The 25,006-nt window shown below is 37.2% G+C and overlaps 1 protein-coding gene across 3 annotated transcripts; it reads right to left on the bottom strand.

Annotated features, from left to right (window-relative positions):
• Nucleotides 1-1,830: 1,830 nt before the first annotated feature.
• Nucleotides 1,831-23,914, bottom strand: CHODL (chondrolectin). 3 transcript variants are annotated; one of them, XM_046648198.1, is made up of 7 exons: nucleotides 23,500-23,914; nucleotides 12,594-12,903; nucleotides 12,299-12,456; nucleotides 8,525-8,611; nucleotides 6,536-6,638; nucleotides 4,533-4,611; nucleotides 3,133-3,204 (listed from the first exon to the last, which is right to left on the bottom strand). In XM_046648198.1, exons 1-7 carry the CDS (start codon nucleotides 23,576-23,578, stop codon nucleotides 3,202-3,204), a joined length of 819 nt encoding a protein of 272 aa, XP_046504154.1. In that variant the 5' UTR covers nucleotides 23,579-23,914; the 3' UTR covers nucleotides 3,133-3,201. The 3 variants fall into 3 exon arrangements, with proteins under 3 accessions (XP_046504153.1, XP_046504155.1, XP_046504154.1); XM_046648197.1 differs by lacking the exon at nucleotides 4,533-4,611 and having other exon boundaries at nucleotides 1,831-3,204; XM_046648199.1 differs by lacking the exon at nucleotides 4,533-4,611 and having other exon boundaries at nucleotides 1,831-3,199.
• Between the last annotated feature and the right edge of the window lie 1,092 nt (nucleotides 23,915-25,006).

The raw sequence follows: 25,006 nt of genomic DNA, 5'->3' as shown, positions 1-25,006 counted from the left end.
TTTCAGTAGTCTTCCTGCTTTTCTATCTAAATGCATTTCCAATTCATCTTGAGCATATTTTTAATATTTTCTCCACTGATAAAAAATATGTACTGTAATTTCTTGGCACAGACGTGGACTAAATTGATTGCACATTCCTCTCAAATAAGTTAATTTAATAGCAAATGAGCACAAGTCTAAATATTGCCTTTGTATCAAAATTAAAGGTAAATTAATTGCTATGGTCATTATTCTATTCGATCATTTTTTTCACCTGGATTACTCATACTGTCCATTTATTTCAAGCTAGTGTTTTTTAAGTTTTCAAAAAATAAAATGACATATCAAAGAAATGCAACCATTACAAATGTTTTTTTTCTGATTTATGTGTGTTACAGTGGATGTTTCTAATATGTGAAAAACATACTTAGACGCAGCTGAATTGCCCATTTGAAGGCCAAAAATGTGGAATAAATGAATTTGCTTCACCTCTTTAACCTCTTGGATAATTTCCAGAGTAAATGCAAACTTCAGTTTACCGCACAAAATCTATTGATTTATTCAGGAAAACAAAATTCATACCTACTTAATACAACACACAAACACATATTATGCACGAGTCTATGTGGTTCAAAATAATAGAAGAGAGTAAGGCTTAAGGGAGTTGAAAGGAGGGATAAAGCAGTGTAGACCAGCCTTACGGAAGAAATGAGACATGGGCTACCCCTGACAGGCCCACCGTGTAGGTGCAAATCATCCTGAAAGTTTGGGGAGAGGGAATGGTAGATAATCTTGTGTTTTCACACCAAAAGACTCTCTCTGGGGAATGGTCAAAGAAAGAGAAAACAACGTCATATAAAGAAGGTGTGGCAAGATGATTAAGGACTACAGATTCCTGGTAAACAATCATGGGATTTATTCTTAGGACAAAAATCAGGAATTCCCTGAACACACCATTCTTTTTAAGACCTTTCCAAGGACCCATTCCTAACAGTCAGGAAGGATGGAGCAGCAGGGGTGGGGCGCATTGTTTGATTTTACTCCCTGAATATTGTCCCACAATTCACCTGCGTTTCAAAGCACATATTAGAAGTATGTTCTGAAAATACAAACACTCACAACAGATACACCATGTACCCCTTTTCTTTTTTCAAAATTTTGAGAGCGTCTTAGTACAGTCTCACTGCCACCTTCTAGTAAGAGGGAAGTTCATTGTCCCACCCCTAGAAACTTACAGGGTTAGTAGTTGATACCAGAAGAGTTATCCAGGCCTGGATCAAGATAAAAGGCAAAACCAAGGCCCTTCCCCATGGCTTTGCCCCTCCTGCCATGCAGCTGTTGTAATCCTGGGTGGCACAGACAATGGGGAAATGATAGTCCCCTTCCATCAAGTCTTGACCAAAGGAAGAAATGTGTGGTGGGACTTCCAAGGGAAGAGGTAGATCCCAGCAGCTGGTCTCTCATTCTGCCCAGAGAGATGGGTAGCCAAGAAAAGAAAGTGGAGTGCTAAAAGTGGGCAGATCTAAGCTTAGAATGCAGCTGCCCATTCTCTCAGTCTCTAAGCAGCTGAAAGGGGCCAATGCCCAACAATTTCTATTTGCCTCTTAGTCTAGCCTGTCAGCTCTAGTGGTGAATTGCCTTAATGAAAGCACTTTATTATCTACCTGAAAAGGACAGGGAAAAGATGAGGTTTAAAATGCTCTCTAACCATAGCTTCCATTCTTAACACACTTAAATAGTAATCAGTTTTCATCTTCATGTATTGATGCAAACATATCTGTATTTTGTTTACTTAAAAGACTTAGACAACACAAATAATCATTCTTCAGAAACAAGAACTTTTTATTGAGTTAAAAGGAGCACAGGGACATTTGAAAACCAGATAGTTACAACTCTCTCTTGAGAAGAAGGAGCCACAAGCATTGAAGAAACCAGGAGATAAGACAGAGAGGAGCCCCAGTTTACTCTCCCAGCCAAACCCTCATCAAGGAACATAGATCACTGATGCCCTCCAACCCACTTCCACACTAATTCATAGTTTCTTTCCTTGTTGAAATGTCAGTGTGCTATGCTCACCTCCACACTGATGGTGACCACTCCCTGTCCCAACTGTAAATCCCCTTTATATGCTAATAGAGGCTAAACATAGCTAGAAAAAACTTTAGGCAAATTTGGCAGCTATCTGCCTCCAGGGTCAATCCCAGATACCAAACAGCCATCTTTGTTTTGTGGGCAAAGGAGGGACCAAATTGATTCCAGAACCCTCAGAGAGTGATTATACAGGCAACATGTGAAGACAAATGGTTTATATTGTCTATGCCACTTCTTTTGTTCTAGATTGAGTGTAGTATTGTTTATACAGCTATTAACAAAGTTACTTTATTACAAAATCTGTTGAATTTTAAACTAAAAATAATCGTAAGGCACATGTCTTGCACAATTGAAATTAGACAATTCTTGCCTCTAAGTAAAAATATTTATACGACAGTTAATGAACTAGCATCTTATTTCTGAAGAGATTTCTTAAATGTAGTCTCACCAAAAGCAGAGAAACTGAAAGAAGATGACCATTTCTAGAAAAGAAACTCCATCTATGGTTATATGTTTATGTGTTTGAATTCAGTTGACAACAGCGATACATTTCTTTAATCAAAAGAGCATGTATTGAAAAATGAAACACCATAAAAATAAATATTAGAACAGTACATTTTTATCAAACACTTATGCAAAGGTAAAATATTTTTGCACAACTGTAAATTTCAATGCAATTTACATTACATTAACAAGATTACAATTTATGAAAGGTGAAAGAAACAAAAATAACTGCTTCCAACACCCATACTTCTGATCTGGTGATGGCAATTTTATCTGCATGGTCCATTCCATTTGCTTGAAGTTTTGGTGCATCCTTTAGCAAAATAAGCATGTCTCACTCCATTATTAGCACAGCATATTTTGTAAATGAAAGAATAAACATATAAAAATTATTTTGATAATTGCCTCAAGGGGGAGCTTACAGTTCATCTTGCAGATCCTTTGAGATTTCAAGCCATTCCAAGCTAAGGTTCTGATGCCATTCCTTATACAGATCCAGAATTATAAAACTCTATTTTCTTTTCTGGAGCCAAGTCAATGAATTATTATACTTCCATGCCGCTTTCTTTTCTGCTGCTTTTTGAAATCCACAGTGTGGACTGAGTTGGGCTAGTTTTTGTTCTTCCTTTACTGAAAAACATAAGAAGAAGTAAGTTCAGTGGCTGAGACTTCTTGTCAAATGGGGCATGTCTTGGTGCGAATGGAGATATTTCAGACCCTTATTATAACAGGGTCCTTCTTTGCTCACCAGCATATTTTTTCTTTCCTACAAAAAATGCTAGATTATTCCAGTATATGAAGATGGTAAATGGTTCATATGAAATAATGAGAAAACTAAAATAGATCTTTCTCTGAATCTTCACAGTTTAGAATTAGACATAGACACACACACACACACACACACACACAAACATGTTGGACGCAATACCACAAATTTTCATTGGAGTCACCAATAAATCTTCATTTTTCTTTGATCAATGATTTTTGAAATTCTGCTTTGTGTATATTCTGCCACTCATATATGCTATATTTAATGCTAAGTCATCAAAATAGTGATTTTTTCTGAAGTATAAGGATCTTCCTGTTCCCCTCGTCCCATCAGTCTTCCTGTCCTAGAGTTGTCACTTAATCCCTGAAAGTTGAATTTCGCTTCAGTCTCAGAAACCAATGTAGCATAAAGCAGATTCAGGCCTTGACAATTTAGGAGTGTCTGAGTTCCTCTAGATCTGAGACTGGACTTTACTACTTGTCAGATGTAGAATTTGGACCCACATTTCCAGCCTGTGCCTTGGCTGGGCTGTCTTCTAACTGTCTTCCCATAAAATGGCCACTTCTCGGGCTCCCGCAAAAGTGCCTGTTCCTGAGTGTACCCAGGTCATCCTCTACCAGAATACTTATCAAAATCTAGACTCTTTTCGGTCTAGGTTTCTGAGAATGAACCCTCACCTAGATCACTAGCCACTTCCTGTCCCCGTTTATTGTGTTCTGTACTTCCTTCCTCCTCCAGGCACCCCCTCCAAGCCCCACAGGCATGCCTTCCACCCCATCCTACTCACTCTCAGTCTACCAGGCATTGCAGAACTCCACCAAAGACAGAAAAGAAGTCTTCCTAAACAAGCCTGAGCAACGCAGCTTTACAACCTTACTTAACTGACTTTAATTTAACTGTGAATTTGGACATAAAATATTATGTCCAAATTATATGTTTTGGAAGTCTGTATCTAAATAAATAAAACCAACACATCTTTATCTATGAAGTCATCTAATATGAACAGAGAAGAAGTCAAGAAAAGTTTATGGGAACACATGGAATTTTTTTAAATGGTGAAAAAAGTGGTTAAGTTATTAATGTGACTTTTGGGTAGCATTAGTATTTAATTTAAGAGTTACTGCCAGTTAAGGAAACGAGAGTTATTATTTTGAACATAACATGGAAGGATAGAAACCATCATGTGTACCAGACTGGAATTTAAACTTTCTGCAAGGCAGTCATATGATAATGGAGTTGAGTCTTTGATGAAGTTTCTCCTTGCTTTCCTGGAAGAAAGGAAAAGGAGAGTATCTAAGAAGGAACGAATTAAGCACTACAGCTAATTTCAGCTTTGGGAGCTACTCTATTTAGGTTTATTTTCTCACTCTGAGAATTTCAAACAAGTGAAAACTCCACAGATCTTCAAGGTTTAAAAACCTGGAAGACTTTTGAATGAATAGAATCTCCACAATAAGACACTATTTGGAAGAAGGAGAATAAACTTTAGAGAAAATTTAGTTACCAGCACTTTTAACAGTTTTTAGTTTAGAAATGTGAATGTCTGCATAATATTTTTCAAGTCATATTTTCAAGCTGATTTGTTATTTCCGGCTTTACCTCAACAGATTGACTGGATTATGGGGGGATTTATATCAAATCTTCCCTCCACTTCACCGCTTTCCACAATGATAAATCATCTTTCCATCTGCACTCTTGGGAATTAACGGAAGAAACTAGATATTTACTATTATCTTTATTCTACACAAAATATTGAAAAGCAATTTCAACTGTGTTTCACATATGTATTGGAAAGCCAAGAGGACACAAAATGTAGTTTTAATTTGTTAGGCCTTATTTATCATTATTCAAAATGTCTTTTTTCTTTTTGAGTAAGATTAGTCCTGAGCTAACTACTGCCAATACTCCTCTTTTTGCTGAGGAAGACTGGCCCTGAGCTAACATCCATGCCCATCTTCCTCCACTTTATATGTCGGACCCCTACCACAGCATGACTTTTGCCAAGTGGTGCCATGTCCGCACCCAGGATCCAAATTGGTGAACCCCAGGCCACCGAGAAGCGGAACGTGCAAACTTAACCACTGCGCCACCGGGCCGGCCCCCAAAATGTCTTATTTAAACAGCCAGTAAATCACAGGTTGCATCTTTTTAAAAATTTATGTGAATCATTTGGACTTTACATTTATTTAATTTTTCTCTGGAGTTTTTGTTACTTAGTAGAGCCTTTAGGGTTTATTTCAGGAAAAGAAGATGAGGTAAAAAAAGAGAAAAATAACTTATTTGTGGGTCCTTCCCTGATGGAGGCATTCTCTTGATCAATTTTTATTTGAAACATTTTGACAAAGGTATCTATTTATTCTAGCTAAAGATGTCTAGTTCATTCTAGCAAACATACTCTTATTTAAACTCGTCTTTCTTTTCTTCGATACTTATGTATATGTCATATATTAATTGATTACATTGACAAATTGACACACATGGAAAAATTTCACTTCTAATTCAGGGGTATGGGTAAACAGATATAAAAGAATGCTGTCAAGAATCTCTCTGCTAAGATATATCATTTTATTTCAAGATGCCTACTAAAAAGTGACCTATTTTTACCACTGTACTTTATTTCCTATACTTAAAAGATCCTTTTGAAATGAAACAGATGCTTATGACTTGAAATTTTGAAAAGTGATGACAAAGTGCACCTACAAAAATCAAGTCTCGTGAACAACTTGAGGTCAAGATTGAAAGGTGTAGCATTAATGCTTATACATAATAAAAAAGAGACAGTGTGGGATACTTGGATAGTTCTAAGCTTACAATCATTCAAATTTCAGATCACCACACACACTAGCTATGAGACCCAAGGCAAATTGTGTAACCCATCTAAGCCACCATTTTCTCAACTGAAAAACAGAAACACAAGGGTACCTAGTTCATATGGCTTATGAGGATTAAACGAGATAATGCATGAATCCTATAACCAAGGTGTATCTCATTAGTTTGCATACGCTGGGTTTGTGTTGACCATCATGAAAATCAGAACGTTCTTAAGGCAATTTAAAAATATAATTTTTAACAAAATATATTTTTATAAAAATTATATATAATTTCAATAGAATTTTATGAAATATTTTTAAAAGAGTTCTGAAAACCCACTTAAAATTTTGCAAGTTTTCTCTACCTATATGAATTATTTACCTTTTATGTACCATCTGGAAACAGCAGGTTCCGAAAGCAACCAGTATCAATAAGAGCAGCGGGATTGTTGGTATAACAACATAAATTAGATTGGGAATTATGCCTGTAAAAGTAAAACAATCTTAGTGTAAAAAGGTAGTTGAGGCAGGATTCTAACACCAAAGTTATATAAAAATTTTCCAAAAGTTTAAGATAAAATAGAATTATTGTTAATAAATAGATTCCAAGCAAAGTTCTTCCCAAAATACTGAATAATCTAACGAAATATTCCTATTTGGTAAAAATGAAAGACAAAATCATACTGTATTGGTAGCCATGCTCAATTCAATGTCCATGTTTCCAGAACTATTTTCATATCTGCAATTCAGTTGGGGTTTAGTTTTCACAACATATTAATAATCTTAGCTATCTTACATCATTAATTGTTCTCAGTTATTACTTATAGAAACAAGCACTGATTATTAAAGAATAATAATCATTGTTAAAATAATTCTCAATTTATTAGATATGTAATTATCCTAACCAACAAGCTCAGTGCCATAATAATATGCAAGACTCTCTGGGACTAAACCAAAATATGTAAATATTAACTGATGATACAATCAGAACCCACAGACACAAGACTCCAGAGGCATAAAGACTTTATCTTAATCAAATTCTAAAATGAATCACTTTTTAATCCTGTTCCATCATACTAGATAACGTTAGGTAGTCTTGGTAAGATAAAAACTGCCACACTGAAGTCCCACACAGCTTAAAATGACTTTATTAAACATTTTTTCAATGTCATAAGAGGGAAAATATTCCTGATATAATTTTTACTGATATCTTTAAGTAGGTTTAGATGTTCTGAATGGTTTCAAAAGTCAGGTGCCTGAAAAGTGGAAAGTACTAAGATTTAATATCATGTCCACTCAAGAAAAGCAAAACTGAAAAACTATGCATGTAGTTAGCAAATTGAAAGCTGTCATCATTATTAATCTAAATAATTCTGGTCAAAGTAGACTAGATTTAGATCAAACTACACATTTAACTGCACATCACTGCCTTTGTTAACAGAAGAAGATACATTAACTGAGGCCCAGTGATGGGGTATTTGGGGGATAATTTGCTATGCTTTCACCCACTCTTGAGCTTTCAACAGTTGATTTTAAGAAGTTTAAGGATTCAGGGAATACATCCTTTCCTTTTCAAAACACCACCATGATCCCTTTATATTATAGTAAAGAAATAGAGAAGTATTTCCTACTCTTTCATGGATTTTGGATGACCTGTGGTAAGATTTGGAGACTTTGGGTCTTTGGCTCAATCTTCACAAAACAACTAGAATAAATAAACATTTCTGTCCAATTGGAATAGAGTCATGCTAAAACGAGTCCTTAACTGACACTAAGAGCAGTTTCTGACTAACATGCAGTTTGCACTGGGATGGCATTGTGTGTCTTTTGCAGACAGTGGTGTGCTGGAGGCACATGGCTTTGGAGTCCATTGCATGCATTCTTCTCAAGCTGCTATTCAGTGATGCCACTTTGGTAGCTTGAAATTGGCCAGAGTTTTTTATTTACACCATGGAAAACCGCGAGGGCTACAAATTAGGCTTTTTATTTTATATCCACCCCACCCAGCCAATCCCTAAACATTTTCCAGCACACCACTGTTTGCAGCCCACTGAATGTGCCAGTTTCCACCATAACACCTACATCTTGTTGGGCAAGTTCCCTCTGGATCCAGGTTTTAATGTGGGTCAGTTAGTTTAGTAGGAGATACATCCACTTTAAGTGAAAATTGGAAGAAAACAAGAAGTTTTTCTATTCAAAAACTAGCTTAGCATCATTTGTTCTAATCTAATTCAAAAGTGAATTTCCATAGGCTCATATTTAGTGCACCACTTCGCCAAGCTACAAGAAAAGTTGAGACCAACGTGAAGCAAACTTTAAAAGCACAGTTTCTGCTCTTGACAAAGGAGTTAAAAACATGTGAGCTAATTACCTGCTTCAGTAACAACCACATTTTGATGGGCATCTCCTGGTTGGTTTGTAAAGTATGTCTTTTCTGCAGGAGCTGTTGGATTAATCTCTATAAATAGTAAGAACAGGTTTCATATATAATAAGAGAAATAGAAATATAGATGAAAATAAGTTTATTATAAAACAATATAAACATCAGAGTTTTGATTTCTGAACATTTACAGCTAAAAGTTATATTTTGAATTTAAATTCACATGACATTATCTAACTATAAAGTCAACATTTAATTATCTTTGAATAAAGGATCCACTTGGTGAATCCTCGCAACTTGAATCCACTTGGTGAATCTCTGCTTCCCCAAACTGCATTTAGCCATCAACGGAATGTCTATGATGATGACAGCCTGCTACAGGTTATAATGACAAACCAGGCACAAAGCTAGATAAAGATAAGCAAGAATTGGTGAGCATAAGAATATGAGACACTAATTGCAATTCAAAAACAAGCAAAGATGACTCCTATACTAATATCAAGTGTAATACTCAGGTTTCTCCTCTCAATAATCATCAGCAGATGACGGACGGTATGTGGATTGCATCTGGAATTGATGATTCAAGTAAGAATGTTCTGAAGCACATTTCTGTCCTATACAAGCAACATCATCCTTAGATTTGCTGTTCAATAGTGTCTACTTCTTTAAAAAATAATTGCAAATTAAGGCATGCAAATTGTTTCTTTCCCTGGTTTTATGAGATGAGATCTCCTCAATTGCCATGCACTTAAAAAATGTTGAAATTTCTTACGATGATCTGGTACTGCTCTGTCACCTAATTTTTTTCCTAGGGCACTGTTTGCTAAATTAATAGTTTGGTGAAAGTAAATGGAACTAGTAAGAAAATATCTGGTAAATTTGTTTTCATTTGTTCCAAAAACATAATTCTCTGTTTATTTTTGTCAATGGATGCAAAAGAAAAATCACATGCAGCATTTTATATTAGTTTTAGAATATTAAATCATTTCAATGTAATGTTTACTACTCTAATTTGGCCACATGGTCTCTATTCATTGGAAGTTTATGTTAAGTTCATATACCATCCTATAATAATATTTATTCTTGTACACATATTTTACCTGATAATAGCCTCCTCTGGTTTCGATACAGTCCTACCCTATACTCATTCTTCTACAGAATTTAGGCACTCTAATCCTATAGGTGCTCAACTGGTATTTGCTAAACAAATAATACAGATATTATGGAATTTATCAACATAGAACTGGCTATTTTTAAAATAATCTTAATAAACTTAAAATTAATGTAATTGCTGATTAAGTAACAAAATTTTAGAAAACATAGTCCCATACACAGTCTTTTTAATGTCTAAGAATAAGAGTACAAAATGCAATTTTAATAAATTCAAAAATTAGATTCAGAAGTATCCCCATAAAAATGTCTCAGGATAACTTTGGTAGACCCAAAGAATAGATATGTAGTTTGTAGAACAGTAACAAAAAATGGTGGATAAGAGAGTTAGAAAACTCAGGAGTGAATTTTTCAGTTTCTGCATAGCTAGTCCATTTCCTGCTACTTTGGATATCATTGGCCATTGCTATTAGATGGTATGTAGAAGCAGAAAGAAGACTAAGTTCAAAGCACACAGTAATTCTCGCACAGTTGGAGAATAAAGTTCAAAATAAGTAGTGTTATAATTTGTAAATTTTAATCAGTTCCCCTGCTTAATCCCCAACCCCTTCACCACTAAAAAGCTAACCACTCAGCGCTAAAAAGGAGATGACTATATAAGCAAGGAATGTAATCAAACCAACAGCCTTCACTAAGAAAACATGAAGCTCAGGGAAGCTTAACTAAATAGAAAATAAATAGTTAAAGGTGAAAATATTTAAAGTAAAGAATAAAAAAATCTAAGCACATTAATAAGGCCAACTATAAAACTGTGCATATGCTGGGGCTGGCCCCGTGGCCGAGTGGTTAAGTTTGCGCGCTCCACTGCAGGCGGCCCAGTGTTTTGTTGGTTCGAATCCTGGGCGCGGACATGGCACTGCTCATCAAACCACGCTGAGGCAGCGTCCCACATGCCACAACTAGAAGGACCCACAACAAAGAATATACAACTATGTACCGGGGGGCTTTGGGGAGAAAAAGGAAAAAAATAAAATCTTTAAAAAAAAAACTGTGCATATGCTACAAAACAATAAATACATAGAAGAATCTTATTCACCAAGTACAGATTATTCGAAGAGTTATGTAGAATATGGAAGATAAAGAAAAAAAATGCTTTTATGTCTTAAATGCTCTTCCATGAATAACATAAACCTAGATTGCTTAAGTAAAGATTCTGGGGTTGATAGCATCCTGAATAATGTGGTAAGTATGAATGCAAAATAAAATAAAGCAAATGTTCAAAGGGTCAAATAGTTCAGCTAAAAGATCACAGAAAGGAGAAGACAGTATTATGTTAAGAATACTTTACAATTTACTCTTTCATTCGATAGTTTTAAGCTCTTAGTGTCATAAATTTAAAATATCAAAGAATTTCAACTTCATATTTTTCCAAGAAAAAAATAAAGACAAAGAACATAAGTACATTTAGCTTTGCACAGAACACAGATTTGGCTTTGCAAAGGCTTCCAGGAGGGTAATGATGGATTTAGTAACCAAGGGGTTTAAAGAATAAACTCACCAGGGATACAGAAAGTTGGCTAATATACTCAAGGGCAGGATAAACACAAGGAAGGGTAAATTTAATCCAAATAATCCCTTGTGCTTTATAGCTTATGAGAAAAGGCATCATTTAGTTTCAAGAGAATAATGGAAATAGCAGTACTTGATTATAATTGCCTTCTGAGAAAATATGTTATGAGGTCAAAAAGTCAGCCCTTGGAAGAGTTAAAACAACACTTCCAAACACTGAGGAGGAGAAAAACAGCAAAAACCCTCAAAGCCTAAGTATCTAATTTGACTTTCTTAGATGATTACAAAAATGAGTTTACATAGTTTTGATTAACCTCTCTTTTGGTCAAATATCAATTCAGCTGAGTTGTCTTCTTCAGAGTAATTCAAATTTACTATTTTCAACAGAAAATCATGCTGGTGTAACTCAGGTCAATGCTGTCTTCCCATTTTCTGCATATGGCAAGAAGCTGGAGACTTCAAACAAAAGCTAATTAAAGAGGCATATTTCAAAGGATCATAGGATCATAGAGGATCATAGGAAGAACGTGGCACATTCCCCCATTTTCTTTCAACTATGGTTCAATGAGTTTTGACCAGCCTGACTTTCACTGAGGGGCACATGCCAAATATCATGCCACGAAATGATAAGCCAGTGTCCCAGAGAATGTTGCTTTGTTCCCTTAAATTCCCCAGATAATCATCTAAAGAACTATTGATCAGATGTGTAAATCTATAGGTGCTTTGGTGACTTGTACCTACTTCACACACACTTTACTAAAAGTTTAAACTATTTTAAAATAGATATTTACTCTTCATAAAATCTGTTTACAAAAACACAATTTGGCCTTAATATTAGAAATACTGGTTTTCTCTTAAAGACCCCTCTCCAGATGTTTCTAGTTATTCCCTTCTATCTAACTCATTGGGCAGTTTGCTCTATAGCATGTGATGCGCTTCAGGACACCGAGTGACTGACATGCTGCAAAGTAACTCCATGTTTCATACAGAAAAATAACAAGAGCCAAAGAGAGCAAAACGTAAAGATAAAATTTAAGGTAAGCAAATACGCACAAAATCTGCTATCCCGACTTATAATACTTCTACCTGGTTCATACTTGCAGATGTAATTGTGCTTCATGTTGCACCTGTCGTCATTCCACTGGTAAAGGTAGGGCCCGCCAAGGCCAGGATTGGCTGTCGGTTGATGATACATCACAACACACTTTTCACTCCCACAGGAAGGTTCATCGGTATACCAGTTTCTGCAAATACGGAGCAAGAGGAACACTTCTAAGTGACTTTCCCCACTCTGTTCTGACATCCTCTACAGGTAACAGAAATCTCCCTTCACCTTTTGAGTCCCCCAGGACACATTCAACCTCTCAGGATCCCTACTCACCGGTACTGGGAACTGCTTCCATCAGACCATTGGTAGAGATCTGGGCAGCCACCGGATGCTTGCCCTTCTCCATTTCTCCAAAGCCCGATCCAGAAATCACCATCAGAGATCCCTGTTCCTGGTTTTGTCAGGTTTTGCAACATGCTTTCTATTAGCTTCTGTTCTGTTTGATTCTCAAGGCTGAGAAGGGCTCCCCCCTCACTCTCACAAGCCAGACGTGCCTCCTGAAAGCTCACTCGGCTGGACAGTTCATGGAAGTAGGCCATTTTGTAGCAGGGATGCTTCAAGTCAGCAAAACACACCTTTTGGCCTGCAAAAAAGATGCCCAGGTATTGATTATTTGAACTATAATCATAGTGCTACTATGAATTAAGATCAAAGAACCAATCAAAACAGGAAACATTCTACCAAGAATGCTTCTTGCATTGAATCATTGTGTAAAGTTTATTTTCTAGATTATCATTTTCAATTTATAAAAACAAATTGATTCTCTACTAACTTACAAGAATATTTTAAACATAGTACTTCAAGGAAATTTTTGTTAAGGGAAGTCATAATCCTTCCAGCTTAGATTTTATAAACTGATTACCATAGCAAGTGAAAGTAGCTAAAGAAATTTCAGGTACATATACAGTCAAAGGAGCTAAAAGATCAAGATTATGAAATAAAAAGAATAAGTCATGAATTTAGTTAGCAAAACAAGTAAAGTCAGGGCCAGCCCTGTGGCACAGTGGTTAAGTTCACACATTCTCCTCCGGCAGCCTGGGGTTTGCTGGTTCAGATCCCGGGTGTGGACCTACACACCACTTATCAAACCACACTGTGGCAGGTGTCCCACATATAAAGTGGAGGAAGATGGGCAAGGATGTTTGCTCATGGCCAATCTTCCTCAGCAAAAAGAGGAGGATTGGTGGCAGATGTTACCTCAGGGCTAATCTTTCTCAAAAAAAAATAAATAACTAAAGTTAAAAAAATCAATATACGTATCGTGTATGAGCTCCAATCTCTCAGTCAATGTCTTCTCTCTTTTTACACAGACATCTCAGATGAGTCATAAATTTCAAATAAAATCTCCCAAATTTGAACTTAGAGAATCAAGAACTCAAAACAAACAAACAAAGGACACATTTTAAATGTGAAAAAAAAATCGATGGCTTAGGGAACAGTTAGAACCAATACCTCATGAAGTAAAGGAACTAGTAAAATCTCATCAATCGTTAATTCTTGTCAATTTCTGATCATGTGGCTAGAGACCAGGGTAAGCTGAAATTTGACTAAACCTGTCTTTCAAAGAAATTTAAATGATTAGCTAAAAATAGATTAGGTGGTAAATATTTAGTGGACTTGAAAATAAATTATTTTTCAGCTTTAGAGTCGCCACTTACATATTAAACACATATTAAATAAAAAGGACTTCTTCAAATTTAAGCTAAAAAATGTTCTTTTACACTAGTTGAAATTAATTCCTTTATGAGTTTCAAAGTAGTAACATTGCGTTTCTTTTGAACTTTCCCTCGTTCAGAATTTCATTAAATTTCAATCCAAATTCACTTAACTTTACCTTTCCCTTAAGTTAACCTTAACTACTGGTGGTTTTATTGCGTATTTATTTAGGAATAAAGATTGGGGCCAACAAAATGTCCAAAATCTAAGAACAAATAAATAGAATATTCAGAATTTGGAAGGGAAATTTAAAACATAACTTTTTATTTATACTTATATTTAAAGGTTTTTATATTACAACAGTCAGTTTAACCACTTATCCTGATGTCTGTAAACCATTTTAAAAGTCACTATACATATGCATATATATATGTTTATATATAAAATAAATTTGTTCTAAGATATTAGCCAGAACCACAAATGATGTTTAAAATAATTCTTGAGACCTCTTAATGGAATATTACCTTATTACCAAACTTCATTGTTGTGATGTCACTAATTTACTTCTGCTCTAACAAAATCTATGAAAACTTAAATACATAGGCAACAAAAGTTTGATAAAAAATCTCTCAAAATTGAATTTCATACGCCTCTGCATTTAAGCAGAATGATTTGTCCTAATTACTTAGTAACATAACTTCAAATATGGATGAGGCCATACTAAAGCCATACATATAACAAGAATATCACACAGCGTATAGGATTTAGCTAACTCTATGGGCAATGGAAGTCCTATTGTTCTATCGTTTACACTTTCCCATTTTTACCAACAAACATGTATGCTAAGATTTTAGAGACAGCTTCCAGAATGGTCATGCTTTTTGTTTTATTTTTCATTAGCTTCTTTTGTTCACCTCTGATCTCTGCTGTCAACTTTAAAAAGAGACACAGAGCCTGCCTGTCACTATTCCTTATCCCCAACCTGCTACCCCTAGCCTACACTACTTTCTTAGTCTTTTTCTGATTTCAGTTTAGATTTGGCCTTGGAAAACAGACTATCAAGTATTTTATATAAAATTAAATCAAATTACTTTATGCTAAGAAATTAAGGTGTAGCTTTACTGCTTTCTTAAGATTCATCTGCATGAAAATCATTCCTGTTGGGATTGAACGGTTTTTCACTATGCATTTAATTTTGAAGCCCATCAAGAAAATCTGTCAGTAGTGGAGGGCTGGGGGTGTTATTGTACTTAACACTGGCCAAAAAATAAAGCATTCAAGCTTTATACTCTTAATTACAGTGTATCACACTGAGCCAATGTCAGTATCACATCTATTCTCCCCCAGAATCAGCAATTAATGACCTATGATCACACTCAGAGGCAGGGGGGAGCAGAAATCAGTGGAAACCATTAACCTCACAACAGTGTTGGGGTGATAGGCATTCGATATCTTGACACAAGCTGAGAACAGACAACTAATATAATAGTGGTTCCAGTACGGCAAGCAAGACAGCCAGTGGTCCTCTCTGTCTCATTAACTGTGATCTGGACCCAGGAGCAACATGCTGAAAAAATAAGAACAAGTTAGCAGACTGCCCCGACTAATAGTTAATGAAAAGAATCAAGTTAGTGTGAATGATCACAGGCAACTGGATTAAAGAGACTTCAAGAGGACAAATCAGTGTGAAATAATCTTTGAGAGATGATGATGGAAATCCCAAGGGTTGATTCTAATACAATCATTACTTTTAAAAATTTCTTCTAATTTCTTACTAGGGTTTGTGACGACTTCATTGTTTAAAATGGTTGTTCCTGGTAATATTCTAACAACGTCATTAAGCCTAGTGATTTTTTTTTTTTTTGAGGAAGATTAGCCCTGAGCTAACATCTGCCACCAATCCTCCTCTTTTTCTGAAGAAGACTGGCCCCGAGCTAACATCCGTGCCCATCTTCCTCCACTTTATACGTGGGATGCCTACCACAGCATGGCTTGCCAAGCGATCCCACATCCACACCCAGGATGCAAACAGGCAAACCCCGGGCTGCCGAGAAGCGGAACGTGCGAACTTAACCACTGAGCCACTGGGCCAGCCCCAAGCCTAGTGATTTTTATGCTTGTATTTTTAAAGCAAGTTCTGTTTCCAATTTAATCTTCTACATCCTTTATATACTTCTAAGTCTCAAAATATATCAAGTGCATTCCCTTGAATTTTCAACTTGTTCAGTTTTTCACTCCAAGAACTCCCAGACTTGGATTTGATTCCAGCACCTTCAGATATTAAACTTGTCCAACAAGATTGTTTTGCAAGATGTGAAAAAGAAGCCAAAATTAAGAAGGAAAAAAAAAAAGCAGATTAGCCAGAAGTTTCAATGAGGAAAAATTATACACGTACCAAAGCTGACACATATTCAGAAGATGCACTGGTATGATTTACATTCTAAAAGTCTCTGCTCACTATCTCTGATATATTAAAAATAAATTCATAGTGAGGATATAAAAACAATAATGAGAATCAACTTGTTTATAAAATTAAGACAGCACTTCTAATTACATGCATAAGAGAACTTTAAGTGTCATGTGGAAATTCCTAATACCACCAGTCGGTATTAGGAATGTTAATCTGTAGATAAATGTGAGTCTGTAGAGAAATAACAATACGGATAAGAGAAAAATCCATAGACAGGGATTATGTTTAAAATAATTCACAAGTAACACTGCACAGGCCCTGGACCATGGCCAGCCTTAACACTCTCTCTGGCTGTGGATGATGGAGCGGTCCAGGGTCCTAGGTGAGGGGGTAGTGGCTGCCCTGCAGGGGGACTCTTGGAGGAACAGTAGCCAATTACCAACTACAGATAGACATTAAGTCCAAAGTGTATTGATTGAATATCAGCTGTGTCCGCGGAGTCTGAACTGAAAAGTCACTAGCAGTTCAGATCTAGCAAAGCAGTTTCAGGAAATTATAGCCACATGGCACAGTTTTTTATGGTATATATACATAAACACTTAAAGCTGACACTGTGAATTTCTTTATATCCAATTTTATTTTACTCCTGATTTTCATCTTATTGTGCAAATTTGATCCAAGTTACAGCAAAATCAGCAAAAGAAGAAGCTATTGAACTGTTCACCGCCATTTCAGCTGATCCATTTGGCCGCAATAGCAGTGGAACTCCAACAGCTGGGAAACAAATGGTGCCCTAATTCCCAGAAAAGTTCCATTATTACGGATCTTCTGGAAGCAACTTTCCCACTTTCATAAGGCTAATTTTCCTAAAGAACCATTAAGATTACCTCCTCTCATTCTGTGAAATCACATGGAGAATTTCCTTTTCTCTTACTTTTAAATGTTCTATTCAGATAAAATCGTCCATCATCTACATTTACTTCCATCTGCTACATCTGATCTTCCATTTAGTGTTCTACTACCCATAAAACATTCCGATACATATTCAAATAACTAAATAACAGGTTTTCATTACAATATGCCTACCTTGATACTGTCTGACAACTTACTAAATGTTACCTAGTATCTGGAGTGAGAAACATCTTAATGTTGGCTTGTTTATAAGAGAGAATTCCACCTAGGATTCCACACCCATTGGTTTCATACACACACACATTGCACAGAACTACATACAGACACACGGACTTCTATTTAGAGATAATTCTCAGTATTGTCTACTAAAATAAACATTCCTATCACCGTCACAGCTAAGATTCTGCTACTATTTCCATGAATAGATGGTTTTGTCCTCTCTCTTAGTCATGAAAATTCCTTTAGAGCTAAATATTGGCAGAGTTTTAAATGGTTTGGCAATGATGTAATTGCAAGGCCAAACTAATAACGTGATGGCAGTTTACTTTTTCTTCCTGAATAGAAAGGATCTATGATTTGTTTTGACTTTGCTTATAACTATTAACTTTCTGATAGTTGAGTTCTCATTAGTAACATTTTAGTAGTAACATTTTTCTTATACCTTTCACTATAATTATATATTATCCATATAAAAATAAGTATTGAATTTATATCATATTTTTCAAGTAAAACATGGAAGATATTTTATGAATTCCTATTGTTCAATTATGATCTACCTTTAGTTGCAAAGATACAGAAACTTGTATAAAAGAGGATCTACGTAATAAAATCTTTCCAAAACCAGATTGACTGGACTTTGGAGATTTTACTAGAATCCCCCAAAATAATTTGTTTTTCATAATTCTTTCTTACTTCCCTCAAAATCACACTGATAAATATGCTGATACTGCAATATACAGTGTGACATGACCTCTGATAGCAATGCCTGCACTTCTGAACTAGAAGAAAGGGAATGCTATTGATCTGAAGTGTTCTGCTCTCCGTGTTCAATATTACACCAACTTCTTAAGAAATTTTTTAATAAAAAATGTTTTGCTATAATAAACTTTATTTTTGCAACAGAAATTCTACAATGCAATTAATTGCATAGCACACTGTTAAGATTGTGCTAGAATCCATTTTCCTACATTGATACACAAAACAAAAACTGTAGTCCTGGGTCACTTTATGGAGGGTAGTGGCAGCTGCAAGGCCCATCTCTCCGGCTGAGAAAACCACAAGCTTTCTGAGAAGGGGGTGAAACTCAATTTTTTTAAAATCCTAATATTTAAAATCAATGTCTAAAAGATAAATTGTAAACCGAGTAACTGTGTGAGCTAAGAGTTCAAGCATTCAATCAATAAGACCTGGCTGGGAATGCCAGAGCTACAGCACTTGAACTGCGAGGACATGACAAACCTTCCTGGTCGCAGCTCTGCAACCTAAAACGTGAGGACAGTTATGAGTTGTAAAGAAATAGTGATAGTAATAATAGCCTGACATTGATCGATAATTTAGCATGCAGGGCCTCATTGCAAGTACCATCCATGCCTTTGGGTAAATCAGAAAAAGATGATCTCTCCTGGTGACATAGGCTGCTCAGCTAGAAAAAGTTGTGTTTTTCTCCAGATGGCCTCAGCTCCAGGCACAGGGCTTGCCAGGCTGAGCTCCCTCTCATAGCTTCTTGGTGTGCACCCCTGTGCATGCTCCAACCATCACAGCTGTCTCCAAACCCCTTTTATCCCTCCAACAATGCCATGACGTAGGTGCTCTCATCCCTTTATAAAAATGAGGCAAGGGGGAGGGGCTGGCCTGGTGGCGTAGTAGTTAAGTTCATATGTTCCACTTTGGTGGCCAGGAGTTCCTGGGCCCGGATCCTGGGTGCAGACCTACACACCACTCATCAAGCCATGCTCTGGTGGCATCTCACATACAAAGACAAGGAAGATTGGCATAGATGGTAGCTCAGGGCCAATCTTCCTCAATAACAACAAAAACACATGAGTCAAGGGGGACCTAGAAAAGTTAAATAATTTCCCCAAATTCACACAGCTCCTAAGTGATACAGTCAGGGTTTAAAACGAGGGAGTATGGCTCTGCAGTACACGTATTAACCCAGATTTCTATGAAGCTTCCAGATATATTTTAAATATAATGTTTTTCTAAGGTGAAAGATTTCATAAATAAAGGGATTGATGAATATATACACTATTCATGTTTTCTATATTCTAATTACTAGCATTGATCTGTTATTGATTCCTGGGTAGCTCATATATGCAAGGAGCTGTGCATCTAGAATTTGTTTCTTAGCAGATTGTAGATTTTCTGTTACTGGACATTTAGACACAAGATGAATATCAGAACAGCTATCTTATATTTTCAGACCATATATGTCCTTAATGATTTTTTTTATCTAGCCCTTCGATTTTCCAAATAAAACAAACAAGGCCCAAACTGAACTTTTCCCAACTACAAGGAGTATAACTTTAGTCAAGTTTTCAGGTCGAACTCAGTCAAGCATTTGTGTTCAGCAACAAATCAGTCCAGGCCTAAGATCCTAAAAGTAATTCCCAACGCAGAATCATAAATTCAGTTGTGTACATCCATCCACCTGTGTGCGAAGTGCTCAGCACAGAAGGCAGTTGTAAAAAATAAAAATTGTTAGTGAGAACGTCAGCTGGATTTCCAAGCTGGACCCCTTTACACAACACTGTCTCTTTTCTAATGTTAATGTCATACATATCACCATCCTCGGGAAAAGGAGTTATAAAAACAAAACCATAAAATGATGAAAAACGGCAGTTAAGGAATAATGGCTATGATAAATGTGTAGTTTATTAAATGACTAGTAATAAGATTAATCTGTTCTTTTCTTGCCCAAGAGATACTTAGAGTAATTGCATCTTTGAAAACTGCACTGTCATCACTTTATGCTTTTGATGATGTCATGGAAGAGTACCGTGGGCTGGGCCACGCTCAGCAGTTTTTTTTTGTATCTCCCTTGCATTACATTATTCTACAAGCTACTGGTCACCACCCATGATTTTGCAACATTCTGTGGCATCTGCATGATAAAAAGACAGGTTTCAATCACTCAGTCTCCTAAATAAAATGTTTTCCAATTTTAATAAGTTCAAATTCATACATATTAAAGTGTTCTGCAGAAATTTGGAGGCACCATGAAATACACTTAATCCCATTTTGCAGCACAAAAAGATTAGAGATCACTACTGTGTGCACTAAAAAGAAAAACGGAGAGTAAAAAAGAGAAACACATTACTTCAAAACACTTCAAATGTTTAAAAATATTCACACACTCTTCGAACATATCCTCCCATCTTAGAGACTTGAATTTTGAACTCTTCTTTTTCATATGTCTCTATCCCCATAAACAAAATTCTCTTACCTTTGTCCTAAAGAAGATGTCATTATGCACCAGTCACTTCACAAAATTACATGATTGCAGCCCCCTTAGATATTCTCTATATACCTGTGTTCAGCAACAAATCAGAACAGGTCTAAGATGCCAAAAATAATTCCCAACCTAGAATCATAAATTCAAAAATACTCTTTGATGATTATCCTCATGCTTACATATTTTTATTGCATATTCATGTATCGAAACAAGCAATGCCACTAACCTATAAAAAACACTTTTTTATTACTGCTAGATGCTATTAAATCTCCTGGGGTAGATTATGATGATGAAGTTGTTTGAAATGTTATTTCTTGTGAAAATATCTTCACTTCATTTGTAAACTGTGCTCTCAAATTTGAAATGGGTGATATATTTTAAAATATTGGAAAGTACCTTATTGACTATTTTAATGCAGTAAAATAAAGAGAATTTCCATAAATGATTATTTTATGAGTTCCTGTCTTTTTGGGGAGTTAAGTGGTTATTTTGATGTTCTATGCAGAAATTACAAATAGTTGTATTGAAATTTAATAAATAGAAAATATATTCCATATGTTGTGAGCATGTTCCTAATAATGGCCCCAAAGAGCTTGATTCAGTCAACAGGCGCTTGAGTACAGAATTTTGGTAAATGGTCCCCAGTGCTACAAAAAAGTTGATGCGCCACTCAAAACTTAGCATCCAAAAGGCAGACATCAGACCTACTGCTTCCAAAATTTCAGGATTTACACTGGTCTCGACTCATGCCATTGTGGCTGAAACATACCTTAAAAAAAAATTAGGCTTCAAGGGATAAAAATCACATAGCAATTTATAATGATTAAATTTCGATATGAATTTTTATGCCCAAAGACAATTAAATTATTCATAAGAAAAACATAATGAAGTAATTGTTTTAATATCAAGTAAACATCATCATTTGTGCTAAATTAAATAGATCATGTTCAGTTAATTAGAAATTTTCCAGATGTCACCTACAAGATGCCTATAAATGCTTAACAGGAAAATACAGAAAAAGGTTTGGAACAATTTGTGCAATAAAAGAACACAAATAAACTTTTCATCAGCAATGTTTAGTTCAGTTTTCACTCTGGATATCCGTTTCCTCCCTTGCAAAGTTTAAGGCATATAAACAAGAATATACCAAAAGCATACTAAGTTAATGAAGTGTTTCAACTGTTGAAAAAACACCTTATCTTCAAAGCATGGTCTCTACCATTCATTCATCTGCAAGAATAACTCCGATAAACACAAAGGCAGCCAGATACATAATTCACACGTTCAGATAGGTCTACAGAGTGCACTTTCTCTTTCAAGCCAAATTAGGGAGGAAAGAAAGCTAATTGTCATGGCTGCTGTAACCTTCTTATTTGATACCATCAAATTTTCATTTTACAAGCAGCCTGATTTTCTTCCTCCTCCCAAAATGTAAGCAACACGCATATCCAAATGACATTTCACAATATATTTAATTCCAGTGTCCCCAGAGAGCCAAAAAGTTAGTGGAGAGTGATTGATAACTACACATTTAAGAATTATATTCTGAAGATGTAGGACATCGCATATTGCCAAGGGGAAGAGCAGTAACAATTAAGCTTAATATGCCAGTTTCCAAAGGTCTGGCTTCACTACTGATTAAGTTGCTGTCATCTGTCATCTATTTCTACCTCTAGTGACACCTGTTATCCAGATACACAAAATGGGAAAAGGAATTCGTGCTTTTTTACACTAAAAAAAAACTTCCCACACTTAAAACACATGCCTACATACATTCGACAAATATTTATTTTAACACTTTAATGAGCATCGCAAGAGATTTCCATAAGGGAAGCGATGTTCAATTTTCATGGCCTACTCATTCATCCTAGGCTTTTGAGAACATTCATGTTTTTTAAGAGACCTTCCCAAAAAGTAAGGGAGGGTGAATGCAATATAAATTGCTCAACAATAGGACAGTGAAAGTCGAGGAAAAGAAAAATCAGAGAGAACTCCAGCAAGATTGCCAATTAGCATTTCTTTGCACTTACTCAACAGACCCAACTCTGCACCTACTGTGTGCACGAGCCTGCAGTCACTATGACATGCACCTCAACCCAACAACAACCTACTTCATTTCCTGAGAAGTCCCCAACTTGGAATGAGATATGAAAGGGAAAGATTTCACGCACAATGACCAGTCCCTGTTCTTTGTCAGCCCTCCTGAGAACAAAGGCAGCGTGCCCAGGGGTGGCTGAGCGACCCACAGCGAATAGGTCTGGTCTCAGAAATCATCCTAGTGAACAGGATGAGGGGACAGAAGTCGAGCTAGGCCAACAGGGGGTGGCATTTCTGCAGCGGCTCTCTGTCTCTGGATTCCCTCTCCCTCCGCGGTACCCCACCCCTTTTGCAGGTGCCAAGCCCTGCCCAGTAGCCAACTCTCTTACAAAGAAAGTGGAAATCACTCCGGGAAAAGGCTGTACCGCTCATGATGTACTGCTCGCTTTGTAGCTACTCAATCAAGCACTTCCCCCAAATGTCAACTTTTCTCTGTGTGTGTTTTGGGCGGCCGGGAGAAAGCAGAATACAATCCATTCCACCACCACCCCACTCTTCCTACTCCTGGCCCCCTACTCCGCACAGGTTTCCAACCCCCGGGAGAGCCTCCATCCTCAGGACAGCTGCCCGCACCTCGCTCACCCCGCGCGCCCCATGGTCCCCTCTCTGGCCCGTCCGCTCGGCGGGTGGCGAGTGGCCCCCTGACTCACCGCTGACCACCCGACGGCAGAAGGCTCCGTGGCCGCAGAGCAGCGCGGCGCCCAGCAGCAGCGAGACCACGCGGCTCATCGCGGCGCAGCGGCAGCAGCAGGTGTTGATGGAGCGAAGGCGGCCTCTGCTCTAACTCTGCAGCCTCCCCGCCTCCTCGCTGACCCTACTCTCCCCGCCCGAGCCCAGCTGCAGGGTTCCCAGCACGCATCGCCTTTGGCCGGACCTGGCGCCGGGCGCGCTCCTGCCGCGCGCGGGTGTAGGGGCTGGAGCGCACGCCCCGGGGCGGGGTGCGCGTTTAGGGAGAAGGAACAGAAGTGGGAGTATCCGTGTCTGTTGGAGAGGTGAAGAAGGAACCCTGATTTGGATTCCACCCGCCCCCTTTGCTCCTCTCCGCGGCCTCTGGCTAGTGAGGGGCTGAGCCCGTGCGCCCCAGACGCGCTCCCGCAGCAGCAGCTCTGCGCTGGAGGCGCGTCTTATATACCCACATCCCGAGGTCCCAGCCCCTTGCTAGTAATAATTTTTAACTACTTCGTCTCTCCTGCTGTGTGGAGCATCCCGGCCCCTCCCTTAAAAACTGGAGCCACTTTGAAAATAATCCAGTCAGCAGCCCCACCTCCTCCTCTCCGCTCCTCCCAGTCTCCTCTCCATTCGCCGACAGACTCGATACTCATTTGTGTAAAATGTCACAGCTTTGCTGTTAAACTCTGGCAAAAGTTGGATCCATTTGGTTTTCTCAAAGATTAATATCCACGGGGATGCCAAGCTGTGAGGCCCTTCTCTTTTTATGCTAAATTGCTTGATCATATGTATTGCTAGATGCAGAGCGCTAGCCACCATTTAAGATGGATTGGCGGAGTGGGAGCCAAAACCTGCTCAGTGAATTATATAACGTGGCAGGTTTTTCCCCACCTAGGTTCTGCAAATAGATTACTTCAAAGCAGGTTGTTTGGTCAAATTGCCACAGGAGCAAATTGAAGAGAATATTTGAAGCCCAGTTTCCTTGATTATTCCAATCTCAGTATTTGCAGCTCCAGAAAAAAACCGTCGACACAAAATAAATATTCTGAATACTTGGGAATTTTCTGGATATAAATGCATGTATTTCTTTGCAATCATTTATTGGTGACTTAGCGTTTACAGTAGAAGTAAAACATTTTAAATCCTGCAAAGGCACTTTTCCATAACTTTACCAGCACTTTATTAAAATAGTGTTCATAAGAATGCTAGAGTTTCCTGGAGTATTGGAAAGAAATTCATGAGAGTTTCTCCTAAATCTAGTTGATGATAGGAACCCTGGGGATGCTCTCATAATGAACTTCGGTAGAATTGATATTTTGCCATTACGTTGCCTTAAATGCACCAGGACTTGTAAAATAAATTTTTTTGGTTTTAATGAGTAGTACACTTTCCTATAACACCTCCGTCTTTGATTTTCATAAGCCATAAGTACACTCTAAACATATACTGGACTGTTTTCTTGAAAATGGAAAGTCAGTTCTGCTATAG

The sequence above is a fragment of the Equus quagga genome, chromosome 21, assembly GCF_021613505.1.
Source record: "Equus quagga isolate Etosha38 chromosome 21, UCLA_HA_Equagga_1.0, whole genome shotgun sequence".
NCBI classification, from domain to species: Eukaryota; Metazoa; Chordata; class Mammalia; order Perissodactyla; family Equidae; genus Equus; species Equus quagga.
The sequence above is the reverse complement of the archived record's forward strand: the minus strand, read 5'-3'. Positions and strand labels throughout refer to the sequence as shown.